At 33.2% G+C, this 22006-nt stretch overlaps 2 protein-coding genes across 2 annotated transcripts; one reads left to right on the top strand and one right to left on the bottom strand.

Annotated features, from left to right (window-relative positions):
- Positions 1–17063: 17063 nt before the first annotated feature.
- Positions 17064–17492, top strand: LOC123886429. Its single transcript, XM_045935744.1, has one exon. The coding sequence runs from the start codon at positions 17064–17066 to the stop codon at positions 17490–17492; it is 429 nt and encodes a 142-aa protein (XP_045791700.1).
- Positions 17493–19212: 1720 nt separating this feature from the next.
- Positions 19213–21359, bottom strand: LOC123882813 (sugar transport protein 7-like; the record flags this gene model as incomplete). The annotated part of the gene is made up of 3 exons (XM_045931414.1): positions 19213–19680; positions 19960–20586; positions 20955–21359. Coding segments are annotated over 3 exons (1452 nt in total), but the record flags the coding sequence as incomplete, so codon positions are not given.
- Between the last annotated feature and the right edge of the window lie 647 nt (positions 21360–22006).

Below are 22006 nucleotides of genomic sequence, written 5' to 3'. Positions count from 1 at the left end.
AATTCTTTAAATGGATTTAACTATCAAGATCATAAGAGTATAAATTTATTTTAAAATTTAATTATATAATTATTTATTTTATTTATTTAAACACGCACGCACGCACACCCGAGTGTGCGCACGCACATACACACACTAAGCAAAAAAAAATATTACCGATAAAATTTTGATGCCATGTGCAGGCGCTCCTATTGAACACCCTCTGACACAAATATAATAAAAAATTAAGTCCCTATTGAATACCGCCACACCATGTAGAGGAAGTAAAAATGGAATGGTCAAAGTGTAGCATTTTGTTAGATAATTTTTCATGTGTGGCAAATTGGTATTTTTCCTTTTAAATTGATATTATTATTCGTCTAATAATAATAACAAAAGAAAACTATTAACTATCTACTTAAAGGGAGCTCAAGAAGAAGATCAGCATATATATACCTTGTTGAACAGAATGCCCCAGCAAGTCTTTGGAGCGGAATTGGAAATCATAAATTAAGTAACTAAATGATAGTAAAATAAACGCGGTGACAATTTGACGGATCAACATGGTGATTTGACCAATTTACCTATTTACCCATAACTTTCTTCTTCTGAAACCCACAACAACACAGGTATATGAAACCCACAACAACACAAATATGGAGAAATTGTAGAATGAGAAAAGGATATTGAGATATTAGAGAACCAAATGCGCACTAAGAGAAGAAATCTGTTAAGACAAATGATGAATATCATCAGTTTGAAATTAAACAATAAATCTGTTAAGCAAATAAATTTCCCCTTTTTTTATAAGCAAGTAAATTTCCCCTTTGTTCAGAATAAAATAGGTGGGACCAACACACATTTATTGCTTCTTATCATGTGCATAAGGTGCACAAGTTAACATTGCCCATATATATATAATATGAAAGAAAAATTAAAGATGATATTTTAAATATATTGTTAGAATTTCACTGATAATTTTTAATTCTTTAAATGGATTTAACTATCAAGATCATAAGAGTATAAATTTATTTTAAAATTTAATTATATAATTATTTATTTTATTTATTTAAACACGCACGCACGCACACCCGAGTGTGCGCACGCACATACACACACTAAGCAAAAAAAAATATTACCGATAAAATTTTGATGTCATGTGCAGGCGCTCCTATTGAACACCCTCTGACACAAATATAATAAAAAATTAAGTCCCTATTGAATACCGCCACACCATGTAGAGGAAGTAAAAATGGAATGGTCAAAGTGTGGCATTTTGTTAGATAATTTTTCATGTGTGGCAAATTGGTATTTTTCCTTTTAAATTGATATTATTATTCGTCTAATAATAATAACAAAAGAAAACTATTAACTATCTACTTAAAGGGAGCTCAAGAAGAAGATCAGCATATATATACCTTGTTGAACAGAATGCCCCAGCAAGTCTTTGGAGCGGAATTGGAAATCATAAATTAAGTAACTAAATGATAGTAAAATAAACGCGGTGACAATTTGACGGATCAACATGGTGATTTGACCAATTTACCTATTTACCCATAACTTTCTTCTTCTGAAACCCACAACAACACAGGTATATGAAACCCACAACAACACAAATATGGAGAAATTGTAGAATGAGAAAAGGATATTGAGATATTAGAGAACCAAATGCGCACTAAGAGAAGAAATCTGTTAAGACAAATGATGAATATCATCAGTTTGAAATTAAACAATAAATCTGTTAAGCAAATAAATTTCCCCTTTTTTTTATAAGCAAGTAAATTTCCCCTTTGTTCAGAATAAAATAGGTGGGACCAACACACATTTATTGCTTCTTATCATGTGCATAAGGTGCACAAGTTAACATTGCCCATATATATAATATGAAAGAAAAATTAAAGATGATATTTTAAATATATTGTTAGAATTTCACTGATAATTTTTAATTCTTTAAATGGATTTAACTATCAAGATCATAAGAGTATAAATCTATTTTAAAATTTAATTATATAATTATTTATTTTATTTATTTAAACACGCACGCACGCACACCCGAGTGTGCGCACGCACATACACACACTAAGCAAAAAAAAATATTACCGATAAAATTTTGGTGCCATGTGCAGGCGCTCCTATTGAACACCCTCTGACACAAATATAATAAAAAATTAAGTCCCTATTGAATACCGCCACACCATGTAGAGGAAGTAAAAATGGAATGGTCAAAGTGTGGCATTTTGTTAGATAATTTTTCATGTGTGGCAAATTGGTATTTTTCCTTTTAAATTGATATTATTATTCGTCTAATAATAATAACAAAAGAAAACTATTAACTATCTACTTAAAGGGAGCTCAAGAAGAAGATCAGCATATATATACCTTGTTGAACAGAATGCCCCAGCAAGTCTTTGGAGCGGAATTGGAAATCATTAATTAAGTAACTAAATGATAGTAAAATAAACGCGGTGACAATTTGACGGATCAACATGGTGATTTGACCAATTTACCTATTTACCCATAACTTTCTTCTTCTGAAACCCACAACAACACAGGTATATGAAACCCACAACAACACAAATATGGAGAAATTGTAGAATGAGAAAAGGATATTGAGATATTAGAGAACCAAATGCGCACTAAGAGAAGAAATCTGTTAAGACAAATGATGAATATCATCAGTTTGAAATTAAACAATAAATCTGTTAAGCAAATAAATTTCCCCTTTTTTTTATAAGCAAGTAAATTTCCCCTTTGTTCAGAATAAAATAGGTGGGACCAACACACATTTATTGTTTCTTATCATGTGCATAAGGTGCACAAGTTAACATTGCCCATATATATATAATATGAAAGAAAAATTAAAGATGATATTTTAAATATATTGTTAGAATTTCACTGATAATTTTTAATTCTTTAAATGGATTTAACTATCAAGATCATAAGAGTATAAATTTATTTTAAAATTTAATTATATAATTATTTATTTTATTTATTTAAACACGCACGCACGCACACCCGAGTGTGCGCACGCACATACACACACTAAGCAAAAAAAAATATTACCGATAAAATTTTGATGCCATGTGCAGGCGCTCCTATTGAACACCCTCTGACACAAATATAATAAAAAATTAAGTCCCTATTGAATACCGCCACACCATGTAGAGGAAGTAAAAATGGAATGGTCAAAGTGTAGCATTTTGTTAGATAATTTTTCATGTGTGGCAAATTGGTATTTTTCCTTTTAAATTGATATTATTATTCGTCTAATAATAATAACAAAAGAAAACTATTAACTATCTACTTAAAGGGAGCTCAAGAAGAAGATCAGCATATATATATACCTTGTTGAACAGAATGCCCCAGCAAGTCTTTGGAGCGGAATTGGAAATCATAAATTAAGTAACTAAATGATAGTAAAATAAACGCGGTGACAATTTGACGGATCAACATGGTGATTTGACCAATTTACCTATTTACCCATAACTTTCTTCTTCTGAAACCCACAACAACACAGGTATATGAAACCCACAACAACACAAATATGGAGAAATTGTAGAATGAGAAAAGGATATTGAGATATTAGAGAACCAAATGCGCACTAAGAGAAGAAATCTGTTAAGACAAATGATGAATATCATCAGTTTGAAATTAAACAATAAATCTGTTAAGCAAATAAATTTCCCCTTTTTTTTATAAGCAAGTAAATTTCCCCTTTGTTCAGAATAAAATAGGTGGGACCAACACACATTTATTGTTTCTTATCATGTGCATAAGGTGCACAAGTTAACATTGCCCATATATATATAATATGAAAGAAAAATTAAAGATGATATTTTAAATATATTGTTAGAATTTCACTGATAATTTTTAATTCTTTAAATGGATTTAACTATCAAGATCATAAGAGTATAAATTTATTTTAAAATTTAATTATATAATTATTTATTTTATTTATTTAAACACGCACGCACGCACACCCGAGTGTGCGCACGCAAATACACACACTAAGCAAAAAAAAATATTACCGATAAAATTTTGATGCCATGTGCAGGCGCTCCTATTGAACACCCTCTGACACAAATATAATAAAAAATTAAGTCCCTATTGAATACCGCCACACCATGTAGAGGAAGTAAAAATGGAATGGTCAAAGTGTAGCATTTTGTTAGATAATTTTTCATGTGTGGCAAATTGGTATTTTTCCTTTTAAATTGATATTATTATTCGTCTAATAATAATAACAAAAGAAAACTATTAACTATCTACTTAAAGGGAGCTCAAGAAGAAGATCAGCATATATATACCTTGTTGAACAGAATGCCCCAGCAAGTCTTTGGAGCGGAATTGGAAATCATAAATTAAGTAACTAAATGATAGTAAAATAAACGCGGTGACAATTTGACGGATCAACATGGTGATTTGACCAATTTACCTATTTACCCATAACTTTCTTCTTCTGAAACCCACAACAACACAGGTATATGAAACCCACAACAACACAAATATGGAGAAATTGTAGAATGAGAAAAGGATATTGAGATATTAGAGAACCAAATGCGCACTAAGAGAAGAAATCTGTTAAGACAAATGATGAATATCATCAGTTTGAAATTAAACAATAAATCTGTTAAGCAAATAAATTTCCCCTTTTTTTATAAGCAAGTAAATTTCCCCTTTGTTCAGAATAAAATAGGTGGGACCAACACACATTTATTGCTTCTTATCATGTGCATAAGGTGCACAAGTTAACATTGCCCATATATATATAATATGAAAGAAAAATTAAAGATGATATTTTAAATATATTGTTAGAATTTCACTGATAATTTTTAATTCTTTAAATGGATTTAACTATCAAGATCATAAGAGTATAAATTTATTTTAAAATTTAATTATATAATTATTTATTTTATTTATTTAAACACGCACGCACGCACACCCGAGTGTGCGCACGCACATACACACACTAAGCAAAAAAAAAAATTACCGATAAAATTTTGATGTCATGTGCAGGCGCTCCTATTGAACACCCTCTGACACAAATATAATAAAAAATTAAGTCCCTATTGAATACCGCCACACCATGTAGAGGAAGTAAAAATGGAATGGTCAAAGTGTGGCATTTTGTTAGATAATTTTTCATGTGTGGCAAATTGGTATTTTTCCTTTTAAATTGATATTATTATTCGTCTAATAATAATAACAAAAGAAAACTATTAACTATCTACTTAAAGGGAGCTCAAGAAGAAGATCAGCATATATATACCTTGTTGAACAGAATGCCCCAGCAAGTCTTTGGAGCGGAATTGGAAATCATAAATTAAGTAACTAAATGATAGTAAAATAAACGCGGTGACAATTTGACGGATCAACATGGTGATTTGACCAATTTACCTATTTACCCATAACTTTCTTCTTCTGAAACCCACAACAACACAGGTATATGAAACCCACAACAACACAAATATGGAGAAATTGTAGAATGAGAAAAGGATATTGAGATATTAGAGAACCAAATGCGCACTAAGAGAAGAAATCTGTTAAGACAAATGATGAATATCATCAGTTTGAAATTAAACAATAAATCTGTTAAGCAAATAAATTTCCCCTTTTTTTTATAAGCAAGTAAATTTCCCCTTTGTTCAGAATAAAATAGGTGGGACCAACACACATTTATTGCTTCTTATCATGTGCATAAGGTGCACAAGTTAACATTGCCCATATATATAATATGAAAGAAAAATTAAAGATGATATTTTAAATATATTGTTAGAATTTCACTGATAATTTTTAATTCTTTAAATGGATTTAACTATCAATATCATAAGAGTATAAATCTATTTTAAAATTTAATTATATAATTATTTATTTTATTTATTTAAACACGCACGCACGCACACCCGAGTGTGCGCACGCACATACACACACTAAGCAAAAAAAAATATTACCGATAAAATTTTGGTGCCATGTGCAGGCGCTCCTATTGAACACCCTCTGACACAAATATAATAAAAAATTAAGTCCCTATTGAATACCGCCACACCATGTAGAGGAAGTAAAAATGGAATGGTCAAAGTGTGGCATTTTGTTAGATAATTTTTCATGTGTGGCAAATTGGTATTTTTCCTTTTAAATTGATATTATTATTCGTCTAATAATAATAACAAAAGAAAACTATTAACTATCTACTTAAAGGGAGCTCAAGAAGAAGATCAGCATATATATACCTTGTTGAACAGAATGCCCCAGCAAGTCTTTGGAGCGGAATTGGAAATCATTAATTAAGTAACTAAATGATAGTAAAATAAACGCGGTGACAATTTGACGGATCAACATGGTGATTTGACCAATTTACCTATTTACCCATAACTTTCTTCTTCTGAAACCCACAACAACACAGGTATATGAAACCCACAACAACACAAATATGGAGAAATTGTAGAATGAGAAAAGGATATTGAGATATTAGAGAACCAAATGCGCACTAAGAGAAGAAATCTGTTAAGACAAATGATGAATATCATCAGTTTGAAATTAAACAATAAACCTGTTAAGCAAATAAATTTCCCCTTTTTTTTATAAGCAAGTAAATTTCCCCTTTGTTCAGAATAAAATAGGTGGGACCAACACACATTTATTGCTTCTTATCATGTGCATAAGGTGCACAAGTTAACATTGCCCATATATATAATATGAAAGAAAAATTAAAGATGATATTTTAAATATATTGTTAGAATTTCACTGATAATTTTTAATTCTTTAAATGGATTTAACTATCAAGATCATAAGAGTATAAATCTATTTTAAAATTTAATTATATAATTATTTATTTTATTTATTTAAACACGCACGCACGCACACCCGAGTGTGCGCACGCACATACACACACTAAGCAAAAAAAAATATTACCGATAAAATTTTGATGCCATGTGCAGGCGCTCCTATTGAACACCCTCTGACACAAATATAATAAAAAATTAAGTCCCTATTGAATACCGCCACACCATGTAGAGGAAGTAAAAATGGAATGGTCAAAGTGTAGCATTTTGTTAGATAATTTTTCATGTGTGGCAAATTGGTATTTTTCCTTTTAAATTGATATTATTATTCGTCTAATAATAATAACAAAAGAAAACTATTAACTATCTACTTAAAGGGAGCTCAAGAAGAAGATCAGCATATATATACCTTGTTGAACAGAATGCCCCAGCAAGTCTTTGGAGCGGAATTGGAAATCATAAATTAAGTAACTAAATGATAGTAAAATAAACGCGGCGACAATTTGACGGATCAACATGGTGATTTGACCAATTTACCTATTTACCCATAACTTTCTTCTTCTGAAACCCACAACAACACAGATATATGAAACCCACAACAACACAAATATGGAGAAATTGTAGAATGAGAAAAGGATATTGAGATATTAGAGAACCAAATGAGCACTAAGAGAAGAAATCTGTTAAGACAAATGATGAATATCATCAGTTTGAAATTAAACAATAAATCTGTTAAGCAAATAAATGTCCCCTTTTTTTTTATAAGCAAATAAATTTCCCCTTTGTTCAGAATAAAATAGGTGGGACCAACACACATTTATTGCTTCTTATCATGTGCATAAGGTGCACAAGTTAACATTGCCCATATATATAATATGAAAGAAAAATTAAAGATGATATTTTAAATATATTGTTAGAATTTCACTGATAATTTTTAATTCTTTAAATGGATTTAACTATCAAGATGATAAGAGTATAAATCTATTTTAAAATTTAATTATATAATTATTTATTTTATTTATTTAAACACGCACGCACGCACACCCGAGTGTACGCACGCACATACACACAATAAAAAAATAATAGTACCTATAAGATGTTGATGCCCTATCCGGCCGTTCCTCTCGAACTCCCTCCGGAACAAAAATAATTAAAAAATCAGTCTCCATTTAATATCGCCACACCATGTGAAGGAAGTAAAAATGGAATGGTCAAAGTGTGGCATTTTGTTGGTTAATTTTAAATGTGTGGCATATTGGTATTTTTCTTTTTAAAGTGTGGCATCGGAAATAAAATAAAAAAAACCCAATTTCACCAGTACTAATGCTCGCTCGGACTGAGAAAATAGAACAACATGATCTTCTCCTCTTACTGTTACAAATGTAAGTAAACTCTTCCGATAAACCTCTGTCCATCCACCCACCTAAAGAAATGAATCAAATGTGGTTAGTAATGTTGGGCAAAACCCACTCAACAAGTAATATGATAAAGTAAAGAATGACTCAGAAATATATTATGGTGCCTAAACAATCATAATTCATAACATATCAACATATCCTTTAGGTTTGTCTCTAAATGCATTCTAAATATTTACATGTCCACTCTCAAGCCAAACTCTATAAAATTCTATTGTGTTCAACGCTAGATCTTTTGCCAATCCACTCAGCAATGTTCTCGTCCCAGTCAATGTGATGACTGAATCTTGGTCACAATTGCTAGAAAAGAAGAAGAATGGTAACTCGGATTGGTAAATTAATCATTGATAAGATTGTAATGTTAAGACGTAATAACTAAGAAGTTGGAGAAAATAATTGTTACCTATAAGCAAGAACCCTTACACCTGCCTTAACAAGTGTCCATAACATAGAAGTGGTGAGATTTTCTAGATTTGAAAAGTCATATCGCAAGACTCTAGAACATATGGAAAATTTTGGTATAAACACATCAATACAAAACTGAACAAAATCACACCCTTTACAAATTGAACCACATTACAATGTTATCAATTCCACCCATTTTATAACAACAAAAATAAATTAATAGTAAAACTAACTCATATGCAAGTTATAATTTTGGTTTCCCATTTTTTTTAAATATAAGTCATATAATTATAAATATATATATGAAACCCACAACAACACAAATATGGAGAAATTGTAGAATGAGAAAAGGATATTGAGATATTAGTGAACCAAATGAGCACTAAGAGAAGAAATCTGTTAAGACAAATGATGAATATCATCAGTTTGAAATTAAACAATAAATCTGGTAATTTTGTTTAGATGCAAGACAAAAGCATAATCCAACCGGTTCCCATGAAATTTCAAGTTCCCAAAAACAACAAAGTTGATTTTCAGCTTCAGACAACAAGATTATATCGATTAAGTAGAAGAATAAGAACATTGAGTAGTAACGATTAAACTCACTGTTCAAGTTGAGAGGGACCGACAATGAAATAGCTGGGAACGAAGAGAGTGGAGATGATCGCCGGAATGAATAGATGGTCGGACTGGAGATTGATGGTGTTTGTCTTCCTCGTTGTTTGGTCTGAGTTTTTTGAAAGAAAGGTAAAGTGAAAAAGGGTATATTGAGATATTATTGGAGAAGAAGAAATGATAGAAGTGATTTCTAATATCGAAATGGCAGAAAGGATAAAACGGTTGAGAGTCTGGAGAGCAAAGTGATTTCTTTGTGGTTGATGATGTAGTAGTAGTAGTGGATGATTCTTTTTTCTTTTTCTTTTTTGGTTACAGTAGTGGATGATTCTTTTTTCTTTTTTTTTTTTTTTTTTTGTTAGAGTAGTGGATGATTCTTTATTTTCATGTATGATGAATTGCGATTGCGACCACCAAGCTTGGAAATTGGTAATATCATCCATACAGAAATGCAATGCAATGGCAATCTCACTTAAACAAATTTTGTTGCAAAAGTGAAACTAGCTGGCTGAGACCACTGAGAACAAGTTTTCAAGGTTTTTTTTTTATTATTTATTTTTGGTAATTTTGTTTCTTTTTACTTTTTGCTTCAGCTAGCTTCCACTCAAATTTAAGAGTGAGAGTCAATGTAAGACGACCGTTGTAATAACGTGTTAATAAAACATTTTTTATTTATTTATTTATAACAAGAAAGTTGGACATGGACTCCTTGTCATGGAAAGTGGAAAGTGGAAAGTGGAAACCCACAACAACACAGGTATATGAAACCCACAAGAAATCTGTTAAGACAAATGATGAATATCATCAGTTTGAAATTAAACAATAAATCTGTTAATTTTGTTTAGATGCAAGACAAAAGCATAATCCAACCGGTTCCCATGAAATTTCAAGTTCCCAAAAACAACAAAGTTGATTTTCAGCTTCAGACAACAAGATTATATCGATTAAGTAGAAGAATAAGAACATTGAGTAGTAACGATTAAACTCACTGTTCAAGTTGACAGGGACCGACAATGAAATAGCTGGGAACGAAGAGAGTGGAGATGATCGCCGGAACGAATAGATGGTCGGACTGGAGATTGATGGTGTTTGTCTTCCTCGTTGTTTGGTCTGAGTTTTTTGAAAGAAAGGTAAAGTGAAAAAGGGTATATTGAGATATTATTGGAGAAGAAGAAATGATAGAAGTGATTTCTAATATCGAAATGGCAGAAAGGATAAAACGGTTGAGAGTCTGGAGAGCAAAGTGATTTCTTTGTGGTTGATGATGTAGTAGTAGTAGTGGATGATTCTTTTTTCTTTTTCTTTTTTGGTTACAGTAGTGGATGATTCTTTTTTTTTTTTTTGGTTACAGTAGTGGATGATTCTTTATTTTCATGTATGATGAATTGCGATTGCGACCACCAAGCTTGGAAATTGGTAATATCATCCATACAGAAATGCAATGCAATGGCAATCTCACTTAAACAAATTTTGTTGCAAAAGTGAAACTAGCTGGCTGAGACCACTGAGAACAAGTTTTCAAGATTTTTTTTTTATTATTTATTTTTGGTAATTTTGTTTCTTTTTACTTTTTGCTTCAGCTAGCTTCCACTCAAATTTAAGAGTGAGACTCAATGTAAGACGACCGTTGTAATAACGTGTTAATAAAACATTTTTTATTTATTTATTTATAACAAGAAAGTTGGACATGGACTCCTTGTCATGGAAAGTGGAAAGTGGAGACTGGAAACCAACACAACAAGTATGACGCCCAGTTTAAATGATTTTTAATGTAGAATCTTTTTAACTTTTTGTATTTTATATATATATATATAGACAAAATAGTAGTAGTAATCGAGAAAACTAAGTGAAAGAGTTGGAGTTCGAACATTGTTCACTGCATCCGAACTAACCTGATATTATATAGGTACCAAGTTCTCATTTACAGCATCAAGGAATTGAACTTTTGACTACCTACCTAATTGATTATCTATATCGGACAAAAAAAATCATGATCTATATTGCTCTCACGCAATTTATTTTGGATTGGACTAAAACGCAAGACATGTTAAAGGCCCATTTAAGCTATGAGGACTACTAGAAAATGATCCATTTCAGACGGATTTAAGATGCAATACACACGGATTTGGGACGAAATATTATGTTGACACAGATTTTCGGATGGAATATCTCAGTGTCTGAAAAAGTCTCGTGGCTAATTAAAATATTCCATAGGTAATACCATCACAACTTATCGCAGAAGTATTTCGCATGAAATTTCGACAAAAATTTGAGACAAATTATTAAAGATTCGGTACCTCACCGTTGGGTATTATTCCGAAGAGTGTTAGGTTCGATACCCCACCATTGGGTATTATTTTCGAACCACACCAACGAATGAATGACCTATCACCGCTAAGTTAGTCACACCAAAAATTACTCACACCTAGTGACTAATCAAAACGATCTTGTTCTAACTTCATTTTAGAGACAAGATCTCCCCAATGATAACTCAATCACCAACCAAATGCACCGTGGATAACCCCAATCACCAACCAAAAACATAATAAATCAACGGTTAACAAGAAAGAAAATAAACTCAACAAACTATGTATCACAAGAATTCATATATCATTTACGCATATCATAAAAATCGCATATAAACATAAACATATGTTATAAATAAACAAACAACGGAGGACACTCTTACCTTAGCATCCACAACTCTTAAAATTTCTGCAACACGGTCTTCGTTTCCACTACGTCTATACCTTCACAAAATAATTCAAGTTCTACTTACTCTATTCTTACTCAAAGCTTCGGTTTGGTTACTGTATATACGATCACACCTAACTCCTTATAGTTATTTTGTTATCAAAATAGAAGCTTACCTCAAAAACAAAAGTAAAATTTACCCGAAATATAATTTACCCAGTAGAAATATAATTTACTTTTTCATATACTTATTGTTGACATACTGTTTTATAATCAATTACAATGCAATATTATAAAGTGATTATTTTGCTTAGCTTTTAATACCAAATACTCTAACTCAATTCAATGGTTAAAACTAGTACTACTTTAAGAATTTATTTACAATTACCCTTAGGTTTTCATAAAACTGATTTCTTCTAACAATAAAATGGTAACGAGAAAAATAATAGCAAGAGTGAAAGAAAAACATTCTTACTTGGTAATGATGAACTTCTTAAGATTGACTCTAAGGTAAAATTACACTGCGGGTCCTTTATCTTATTTTTTTTTAACATTTTGGTCCTTTATTTTTTTTTTTGTAGCACTTTGGTCCTTTATGTTTTTTTGTTAACGCTATGGTCCTTTATTATTTATTATTTGTAACATTTAGGTCCTTTATTTTTTATAAATAAATAAGATAAGACCAAAGTGTTACAAAAAAAAGACTAAAGTGTTACAAATAAAAAAGATAAAGGACCAAAGTGTTACAAATAAAAGATAAAGAACCAAAATGTTACAAAAAGAGATAAAGCACCAAAATGTTACCAAAAAAAAAAGATAAAGAACCTTCGGTGTAATTTTACCTCTTTCTTAACTCTTATTTCGTTCACCTATGTTGTTGTTTTCTTTTTCCTCTCTCATTTTCTATTTGGAATGAATAAGGGATGGAAGGTATAATATGAGAGAAGGAAACTGATGCTTATACTACTATTCTCACTACTAACTTCGTTGCTAAATAAAATGACACTAGTGCTAATATAGTGGAAAGTGAAATTGTGATCATGTAAATAGGAAAAGAGGTTCCATTTTTTTTTATAATCAAATCATATTATATTATAATATAAGGGGTTATATTTAATTTTCAAGAATATGCTAAAAAAACAATGGTACCGTTTAGCCTAGTTTTTTTTCATGTTCTTTTGCATCTCATCTCCTTCTTTGAGCTCTAATCTTGCCATCTTTCTTCATTGACCTTTTTTTTTTTGTCATTCTTGTGTTTTACTGCAAAGCTGAGCCACTGCATCAACACTCCTCATGTCACAATCTCTCTAACTCTCAATTTTGTCTTTTGATTCACAAAAAAAACCCTAATTTTCTAGATAAATAGAGCTCATTCGGAGCTTGAGAGGAGAGGCGATAGAGTTGAGAAAAATAGCCAAAAAACTCATCTTTTTCATCACTTTTTCAAAAATTCGAAATCCACTAAACCACCTCCAACCTTCAATTTTCTTGAAGCAAATCACTCCAAACACCTCCATAAGCTTGAACCCACAAGAAAAAACGAAGGAAAACCGTCAAGAGAAGCTTACTCAAAGTTCAAAATAGCTAATAAAAGAGTGAGAGTTAACCCACCGAAACAAAGCACAAAACAAGTAGGTTTCTAAACGTTTTTTACTCACGAACACCCACTGAATCTTTTCCAACCCTTGATTTTTTTAACTCGTACAAATGTGAATTTTAAAGTTTTTTTTTTGGTTTCAAAGATTCGAACTTTTTTGAGATACAAACATATTTTGAGAAATATAAGTTTGTTTCCATGATCTACACGAGATTTCGAGTGAAATGGAATTTTATTTTATGATTTTTTGGTTAAGAATTGATGAAGTTGTTGTTGTACCGTTTTGCTTTTTCATTGTCATGGCTGCTTTGTTCTGTTCTTCGTGCAAGCTTAAAGAGGGTGAGGAAGGAGATGATGAGGTGGCAGCGTTCCATTGGCTGTTAAGTCTCCTTCCTGCGAGCCTTCTTTAGTTTAAAATAGGTCTGTTGGATCTGGTGAAAGGCTGAGATCTGTTTGATTATTTTAAAATCCAAGCCATATGACGAATCAGAAGGCCCAGATCTGTGAAGCCTATCGTGCACCCTGATCCTGATGACACTCTGAATCATTTTTGTTCTGTTTGTTTTTTTTGGACGAACTGGGCTGGGCTTGGTGTTGCAACTTTGCTATTGCCTCGCCCCCAGACTCCAGTTTACACCCCCAGTGGCTGTTTATTTATTTTTTAGAGCTTATTCATATAAGTGCTTATTCAAATAAGAGCTTATTCACATAAGTTATTATTTAAATAAGTGATTATCCATTGGAAATATTATTTGAGTTATTGATTAATTAGTCAATTAATTAAAAACTTGATTAAGTGAGTAACCATTTAAGTTGTTTGATTAAAAGTGCTTAAACTACTAAGTGCTTAAATGGTTAAACACTTAAATAAGTGAATGTTAGTTAAGTGATTAATTAATCAAAAGCTAATATGTTCACGTTTAATGTTTGGATTGCTTACTTGATTTGACACTTTCAAAAACACTTCCTTACTTTAAAAACTCCATAACTCAACTTTTTCTTTCTTAAAATAAACATGATTAAGCAAAATCGACGAGATTAACAAAAGCTTCAGTTGGTACATATACATATATATTGTCTATACTTTGTTTGCTTGATTTGTTTCTTCTTCGTCTTGCTTAAATTATTCAATACTTAATCAATAAATGGAATGAAAAAGGAAGGGACTGACGTATGACTTTCTCTACCCGAATGGTTTTGAGGCCCTGACGTATGACTCGTGTCTCGGACCATTCTCATTCTCGTATCTCTTAATCTTTTCTTTTGATTTCGTTAAATCAAACTAAAACGACTTAAGATTAAAAGGATGAAAAAGGAAGGGACTGACGTATGACTCTCTCTACCTAGATAATTTCGAGGTCCTGACGTATGACTCGTGTCTCGTATTATCCTCATTCTCAAACATTTTCACAAAAACTCCTAAAATCAATTCAACACTCAAACCTTTTTCACTCCCCTCGCGCGCAGTAAAAGTAAAACTTTTTTCATAAAACGGGCGACGTTTTCGTCCTTCCTATGTAACACAAACAATGCTTAAGCCTCTACCGTGCGAGCATACAAGCAGCGTTTAAATACGAGAATGCGACATTCTCCGTAATACAAACAACGCTTAAGCCTCCATTGTGCGAGCATACAAGCAGCGTTTAACTAAGAGAATGCGACTTAGACGTCATGCGTCTGAAAACAACCAACCCACAAACTTTTTTTACCCTGAACTACGAAACCCTGATTTTCCCATTGCACGTGGGAATACGTAGGAGCAGGATTCAACATCTTGTCCGGCACAATAATAAAAAAACAAACATTTTTCCCCATATCCATAATCATATTAATGATAATAAAAACAAACTTTTTTCTATCGATGAAGCAAGAAACAAACATTTAAGCAAACATTAAAAACACATTAAATCAAACAAACAATCTCCCTCTAAAAGGTTCCCGTTGAGTACAACGGATGTAAGGGGTGCTAATACCTTCCTCTTGCATAACCAACTCCCGAACCCATTTCTCACCCCTCAAGGTTTTCTCGATATTTTTCTTTCCCTTCTATGGGATAAATAATATTCGGTGGCGACTCTGTTATTTCTCGAGTGTCCACACTCGGGGATATTTTTCGCGCCGCGACAATAGGTCTTCATTGTGGGAGCGGTTTGGGCGCCTGTTTGAGTTGGCGGAGACCAAATCGCGCACGGTGGTAGAGAAGTTTCATCTAGGGTGGGGGGCAGATGGGGAGGCGTGGGAGTGGTGGAGGCAGTTGAGGGCGTGGGAAGAGGAGATGTTGGGAGAGTGTCAGTCTTTACTTTTTGACATTTTTCTGCAGGATCAGACTATTGATAGGTGGCAGTGGCGCCCAGACCCTGACACAGGCTACACTGTTGGGGGAGTTTATCAGCTTTTGACTTCTCATACCTCTGTGACTTTGGATGATACGGAAAACCTTATTTGGCACTCTCAGGTTCCTTTGAAGGTTTCCATCTTTGCGTGGCGTTTATTGTGTGACAGGTTGCCCACGAGAGTAAACCTAGTTTCTCAGGGTGTTTTGTCTTCTACAGCTGACACTTGTGTGTTTTAGAAGTGGAGCGGCCGAATTGGCCCATCATTTATTTCTCTCTTTTAGTATTACTGGATCTGTTTGAGACTTAGTTCGCGCGTGGATTGACATTTCTTTGGTGGGTTTCACTACTTTGCGTGATCATTTTGTCCAGTTTATAGCTTCAGCAGGTGGATCTCGAGTGCGTCGGTCCTTTTTGCAGCTTATTTGGCTTACTTGTGTATGGGTGATATGGACAGAGAGAAATCATTGTTTGTTCAAAGGCTCAACAGACACACCTCATCTTTTGTTGGACAAGATCAAGCTTTTCTCTTTTCAGTGGTTGACGACAACGAGTATCACGTTAGCTTCAAATTACCATAGCTGGTGGTCTAGTCCTTTGTTGTGTTTGGGTCTTGTATGATTTGATTATGTTTATATCTTTTTGACTCTTTTGTAAACTGTTATAGTCTACCTCGGTACGTCTTGTGCTGGGGAGGCTGTTTGTGTTAATATATCTCATTTTGGCTTCTTCAAAAAAAATTATTACATTAGGCCGTAAAATAAAAATTATTAAGTCCTCGTGAGCTTATCTTAGTTGGTAGGGACATCGCACTATATGTGCAGGAGCTCGGGTTCGAACCCGGAACACTCTACTTATTCACCTTTAAGGTGGATTTTCTAGCCACTAATAAGTAATGAGTGGTTTGAGTAATATGCTACAGGTCATGAGTTCGATCCACAACTCATTATAAAAAAAATAAATCATAAGGATAAAAATAATTATAAAAATGGGATAAATATTAGGGTCTTACTTTCCACCCACTTTAGTTTGTCCTCAAAACTGCGGGTCTTACATAGGATGCGCGCCAGATGGCAAAAGGAGATCTCTTCATTTTTTTGGATTGGATTGGATTGAGTGGTTTTGATGTTTCGATTGGGTTTGTAATTGTTTATCTGAGCTATTCATTCACTTCTTACTCTATTCTCAACTCCCATATACTATTACTAACTACTACATACTATTTATTTATATTTGAATTTCAATGGGAACCGCGATTCTTGTTCGATCCGACAATTCATCTTCCATTGTCAAATCCCACCGAAACCCTAACCATGTTTCCCGGAAAAAGAAAACTCCGACGGGCGGTCGAAACCCTAATCGTCTCCGTTCAAGCGGCGATCGAAACTGCACGGTTATGAAACACCCGGGATCAAATAATCTTGTGATGGGTCAGGTTAAGATTCTCAAAAGAGGCGAGAAGCTGAATCTCAATAACATTACAACGAAGACTGACGAATGTTACGATTTGGACTTAGGATCAACGGATCGTCTTGGTCCGGATCCTCTGACGGTCAAGAAGCAGGTTTGTCTTCATGATTTCACTCAGGGACTCTATGCAGGTCCGACTTCCGTTTTGTCACCGCCGCCGAGTTTTCTACCTGTTCCCAAATTTCTCTATTTAGCTACTTAATTAATTAATTAATTCATTCATTCATTCTTGATACACAAAAGAACAGAAGAACAGAGCAAAGCTTGTTGGGTTGTTCAAGATTTTCTGAAATGGAGAAAAGGTTTTGAGTTAGTTTAGGTTTGATGGTTAGTACTTAGTGCATTTTTATTAAACGGGTTTTGAAATTAGAATGCAATGCATAGGAAGGTTATGTTTAGGTTTTATTTATATGTTTCTTTACAAAAGGTTATGTTTTGGTATTATTAGTAGTGATATTGGATGATTATTTTGTTGTTATTGTAGTTTGTTTTCAATTGATGTCCATTGCAATATATACACATACTATTATATAGCAGGAATAACATTCTTTGTAAAAGTATCTCAATTATCATTCTCAGGAATGTAATTTTATTGCTTTGCTTGAAAGAAACACCTTTTGGTTTATGAATGAGTTGAACTCTTTGTATGCATAAAGTGGTTTTGGAACAATTACTGGACTATATGTGTTTTTAATGGATGGATTTGTGTACCTCTCCATTCTGGTCTGACAAGTAGAGTTTCGTTTCTTATTATATGTTCTTTACCTTCTCGATTTGTTGTAGTTTGGTTAAGTGATCTTATCTTATAGCATCACAATTCACAACCAAGCAAGTAATCTGAGGATTTAATCGTTTCATAGTTTAAGTTTTACAATTTCTGTTGCTCAAGTGTCTCAAAAGGCGCAGGTATTTTATCCCATCTATTTGCAACAAGTAATTCCTTTGTGGGTGTGTGAATGAGAAAATCTACCCTGTTAATTTTGGTTGCGCTGGTTGATTCTTGGTTTAGTAAATATCCCTATTATGCTTGTCCTTTCTAGTTTGATTGATTGCTACCAGAGTTAGAAAGGTAAGCTTTGTTCAGTTAAATTTCTTCTAGAGTTGAAGCATATCATGCTTCAGTCTTGATATTGCTGAATGGGTCACATAATCCTTGTGTTGTGTTTCATCTTTACATGGTTTCACTGAAGGACATCTATTTTGCATCAGATAAGCTAGGAGTTGAGGCTTAGACAGAAAAAACAAAGAAAAGATTAGATGTTTTGACAGTTGCACTAAAATGGCCATTTTAGTCTGTGGCCACTATTAAGAGGATTTGGATCCTCTCCAATTTTTTCTCCCATGTTGGTCATGTCTGCGTGTATTTGATTTTGAACATGACTTACAATGATATGTTTCTGCTCACTTCTCGATAAATCACTGTGGGATGCTCAAAAAACATAAGATTAACGTGCATGGTTAGAGTCTCCAGTTATGATACTTCTTAATGTTATCAAGATGCACATTTTGTGAGATCAGAAAATTTGATCCTTGGGCATTCAAACAAATCAGTGCTTGGAAACTTTGTTTTTACAATAATTATCTCGAAATTAATATATTAATGTGAATCGATATGAAACTTTTGTTTGTCTTTTGTTACATAAAATTAAAATATAAAATATTTTCTAAAGAAAAATTGTTAGATTCTTCAACATTAAAATTACAATTTATATCACCTGGTGTTTTTGACGTTAACATATGATATACATACTTCTTTTATTACATTGTTGTCTTCAACGCTCTGCTTACAAATAAATTTTGCAAAATACCAATTTAATTCATAAAATTGTAGGCGTTTGACGGTCATGGATGCATAAATTCAATGCATAGATGCTCGTTAAGCAAATTGACAAAGAAACACTTTTTATTAAAGTAATTTATTGCTTAATTTATTACAGCTGTAGTGTAACTTTGATTTAGGAACTGCATAATTACAATGTGTTTTCAGGTAGTATCAATTTCCAGAACCAATGCTTCTTCCACATAAATGCCATCTCTTCAATTGGAATACCTTTGGTTTCAGGCAAGAACAGAAAAACAAATATGGTCATGAGGGAAATCCAGCCAGCAAAAAATAGAAAGATTCCAAACTTGAATGCGCAGAGAAGAGCAAGGAACGCCTGAGCAATTATGAAAGTGAACAAAAGGTTTACAGCAACTGTGATACTCTGCCCTGCTGAACGGATTTCCAATGGAAAGATCTCACTTGGGACTGTCCACCCAAGCGGGCCCCACGACCATCCAAATGCTACAACAAATAGGCAAACCACAACTACAACCAATATCGAATAGCTTTTCGACAGTTCTTGGTTGTCCCCAAACTTGACTCCAAGAATTATTGCAACTATAATCTGCTCATGTGAAACATGAAAGTAAAGTAAGTTACCCTGCAAAATGTAGTTAGTTGGATCTCTTCTCAGAAAATAAACATTTATAAAACCCTTTTTCTCAAGAGTTTTGACCTATGTAGTACCGATATTTCTTATTGAAAGCGTATTCGGTATTCGCCACTTCTTGGTTTTAGACACCAACACATTCATTGAATTTCATCAATTTAAATTATTACCAATTTAACACTGTCTATGTGTAAGAGTTGTGTCTAATGCATCCTAAGCTATTTATTTTCTCACCTGGCATGTGATCATTTGTATTCCACCACTTATAAGAAGAACTCTTCTTCCCAACTTATCAACTGTTGCAATGGAAATGAATGTTGAGCAAGCAAGAACACCTCCCGTCAAAGCTGAGGAATAGAGTGATGCATCACCTCCGAATCCCATGCTTTGAAACAATACTGGAGCATAGAATAGAATGGAATTTATGCCAGTCAAGATCTGTGAAGTTGGCATGACAATTGCCATCACCAACTCTGGCCTATACCTTCTTTTAAGGATGTTACGAAACGGGTCCTTTATTGAGTTTGCCAACTCGCTTGCTTCAACCATATCTTGAAACTCCGCGTCAACCTCGCTAGTTCCTCGGATTTTTTCTAGGAGCTTCCTTCCTCTTTCATTTGATCCTCGTTCTATTAAGCTATTTGGAGTCTCAGGTAGAAATATACCTCCTATCGTCATCAAAAGAGCAGGTATTGCAGCCAATCCTAGGGACAACCTCCATCCCCAAGGTTTAATCTTCTGTGTTCCATAATTCACCATGTTGGCTGTGAAAATTCCAAAAGTTGTTGCCACTTGAAACATCATGTTCATTCCTCCTCTCAGGTGTGTCGGTGCCATCTCTGACAAATAAAGCGGAATTGCCTTCAAAAGAAGTATGAGGGGAGTAGCTCAAGTAATTTGTCAACTTTTAAGGTATAACTCGATTTATCTTCTAACTCAAACATAGATTGTTTCCATCACATTACTATGTTTCCTTTCCTGTAAATTTTTATGAATTCAAATTAACATTTACTCTATTATTATTAACACTTACAACCTTCAAACCTTTTTATATTTATTTGGATAGTCTCTGTCCAGGCTTTAAGGAGGAAAAAGTTAGTTTCTTCCAATAGAAATATAACAGGTTTTTAAACCAGAAAAAGAAATAAAAGTTTTTATCTGATAAGGATTGATCATCACAGTTTAACCCTTTTGAGAATTGATGATAGATTACAGAAATGTGTTATTACCTGATTTCCAAATCCGATGCCAATGCCAAGCATAACACGGCCCAAGATCAGCATTGCTAGGTTAACTGCTGAAGCATTCAGGGCTGATCCAATGAGAAAGCTGATACCACCACCAATGATACTTGCCCGACGTCCATACTTCCTTGTAATTGGAGATGCAATCAGGGATGCAACTAAACCAGCAATGTATAGAGAAGAGGTAAATGCGGCAAGGCCCTGATTGTCGTACTTGCAGTAATTGTTTTCATGTGCATGTTTTTTTTGTCTGTATACTGCAGAGAAGAATTCTTCATGGAAGTCATCCATGGAAGTCACCCCACCTGTTAACCATATAGCATGATAATCAGAAAAAATATGAGCACAAGTGTTGTAGAATTGGTCAAAAATGAAATGGATGTAACTTTGTTAAAAAAATATCAATCTACTAACAATAAAACTAACATATGTATGAGTTCATCAAAATATTCTAGATAATCTAAATATATCTTTTTAAGTATTGTATTTTTATATCAATTAGGATAAAGAAATATTTTTCCCTTCCTTATTTCATCACAATACGAGTTCTCAAGCTTATTTTACAACTAATTAAAGTAGTTGGGGCTGCATGTTGCGTTTGTCAATGCAGCTTTCCTATAATTACATGCTTTTTCCTGATTTTACAGTGTACAAATTTACATGCTTTGTGATTGATAATAAAGTGGTTTATTATATAAACCGTTTATATATGATTTGAAGGAATCACTTTGTTCCCCTCTGTTGAACCAAACAGACCCTTAGTGGAATAAACTCTTTCTCTTTTCACAAAACCCAAATTTGTAATTTTTCTTGATCAACAACCATTTGAAAATTGAAACTTTAAAGAGACCCAAAGGATAAGGAAAATAACCTCTCACACTAGGTTGCTAGGTGCGGATACTGGTACCCGATACGGGTACCGGTACAGGGTACAACATTTTTAGAAAAACTGATACACGCGTATGGGCATAAATTAAGGTACGGGTATGTACCCGGTACTGGTACGTGTTACCTGGTACTGGTACTCTCCCTCAAAT

This window comes from Trifolium pratense, linkage group LG5, assembly GCF_020283565.1.
Source record: "Trifolium pratense cultivar HEN17-A07 linkage group LG5, ARS_RC_1.1, whole genome shotgun sequence".
In the NCBI taxonomy this organism is placed as follows: Eukaryota; Viridiplantae; Streptophyta; class Magnoliopsida; order Fabales; family Fabaceae; genus Trifolium; species Trifolium pratense.
Note: the sequence above shows the minus strand (reverse complement) of the source record. Positions and strands in the feature narration are given on the sequence as shown.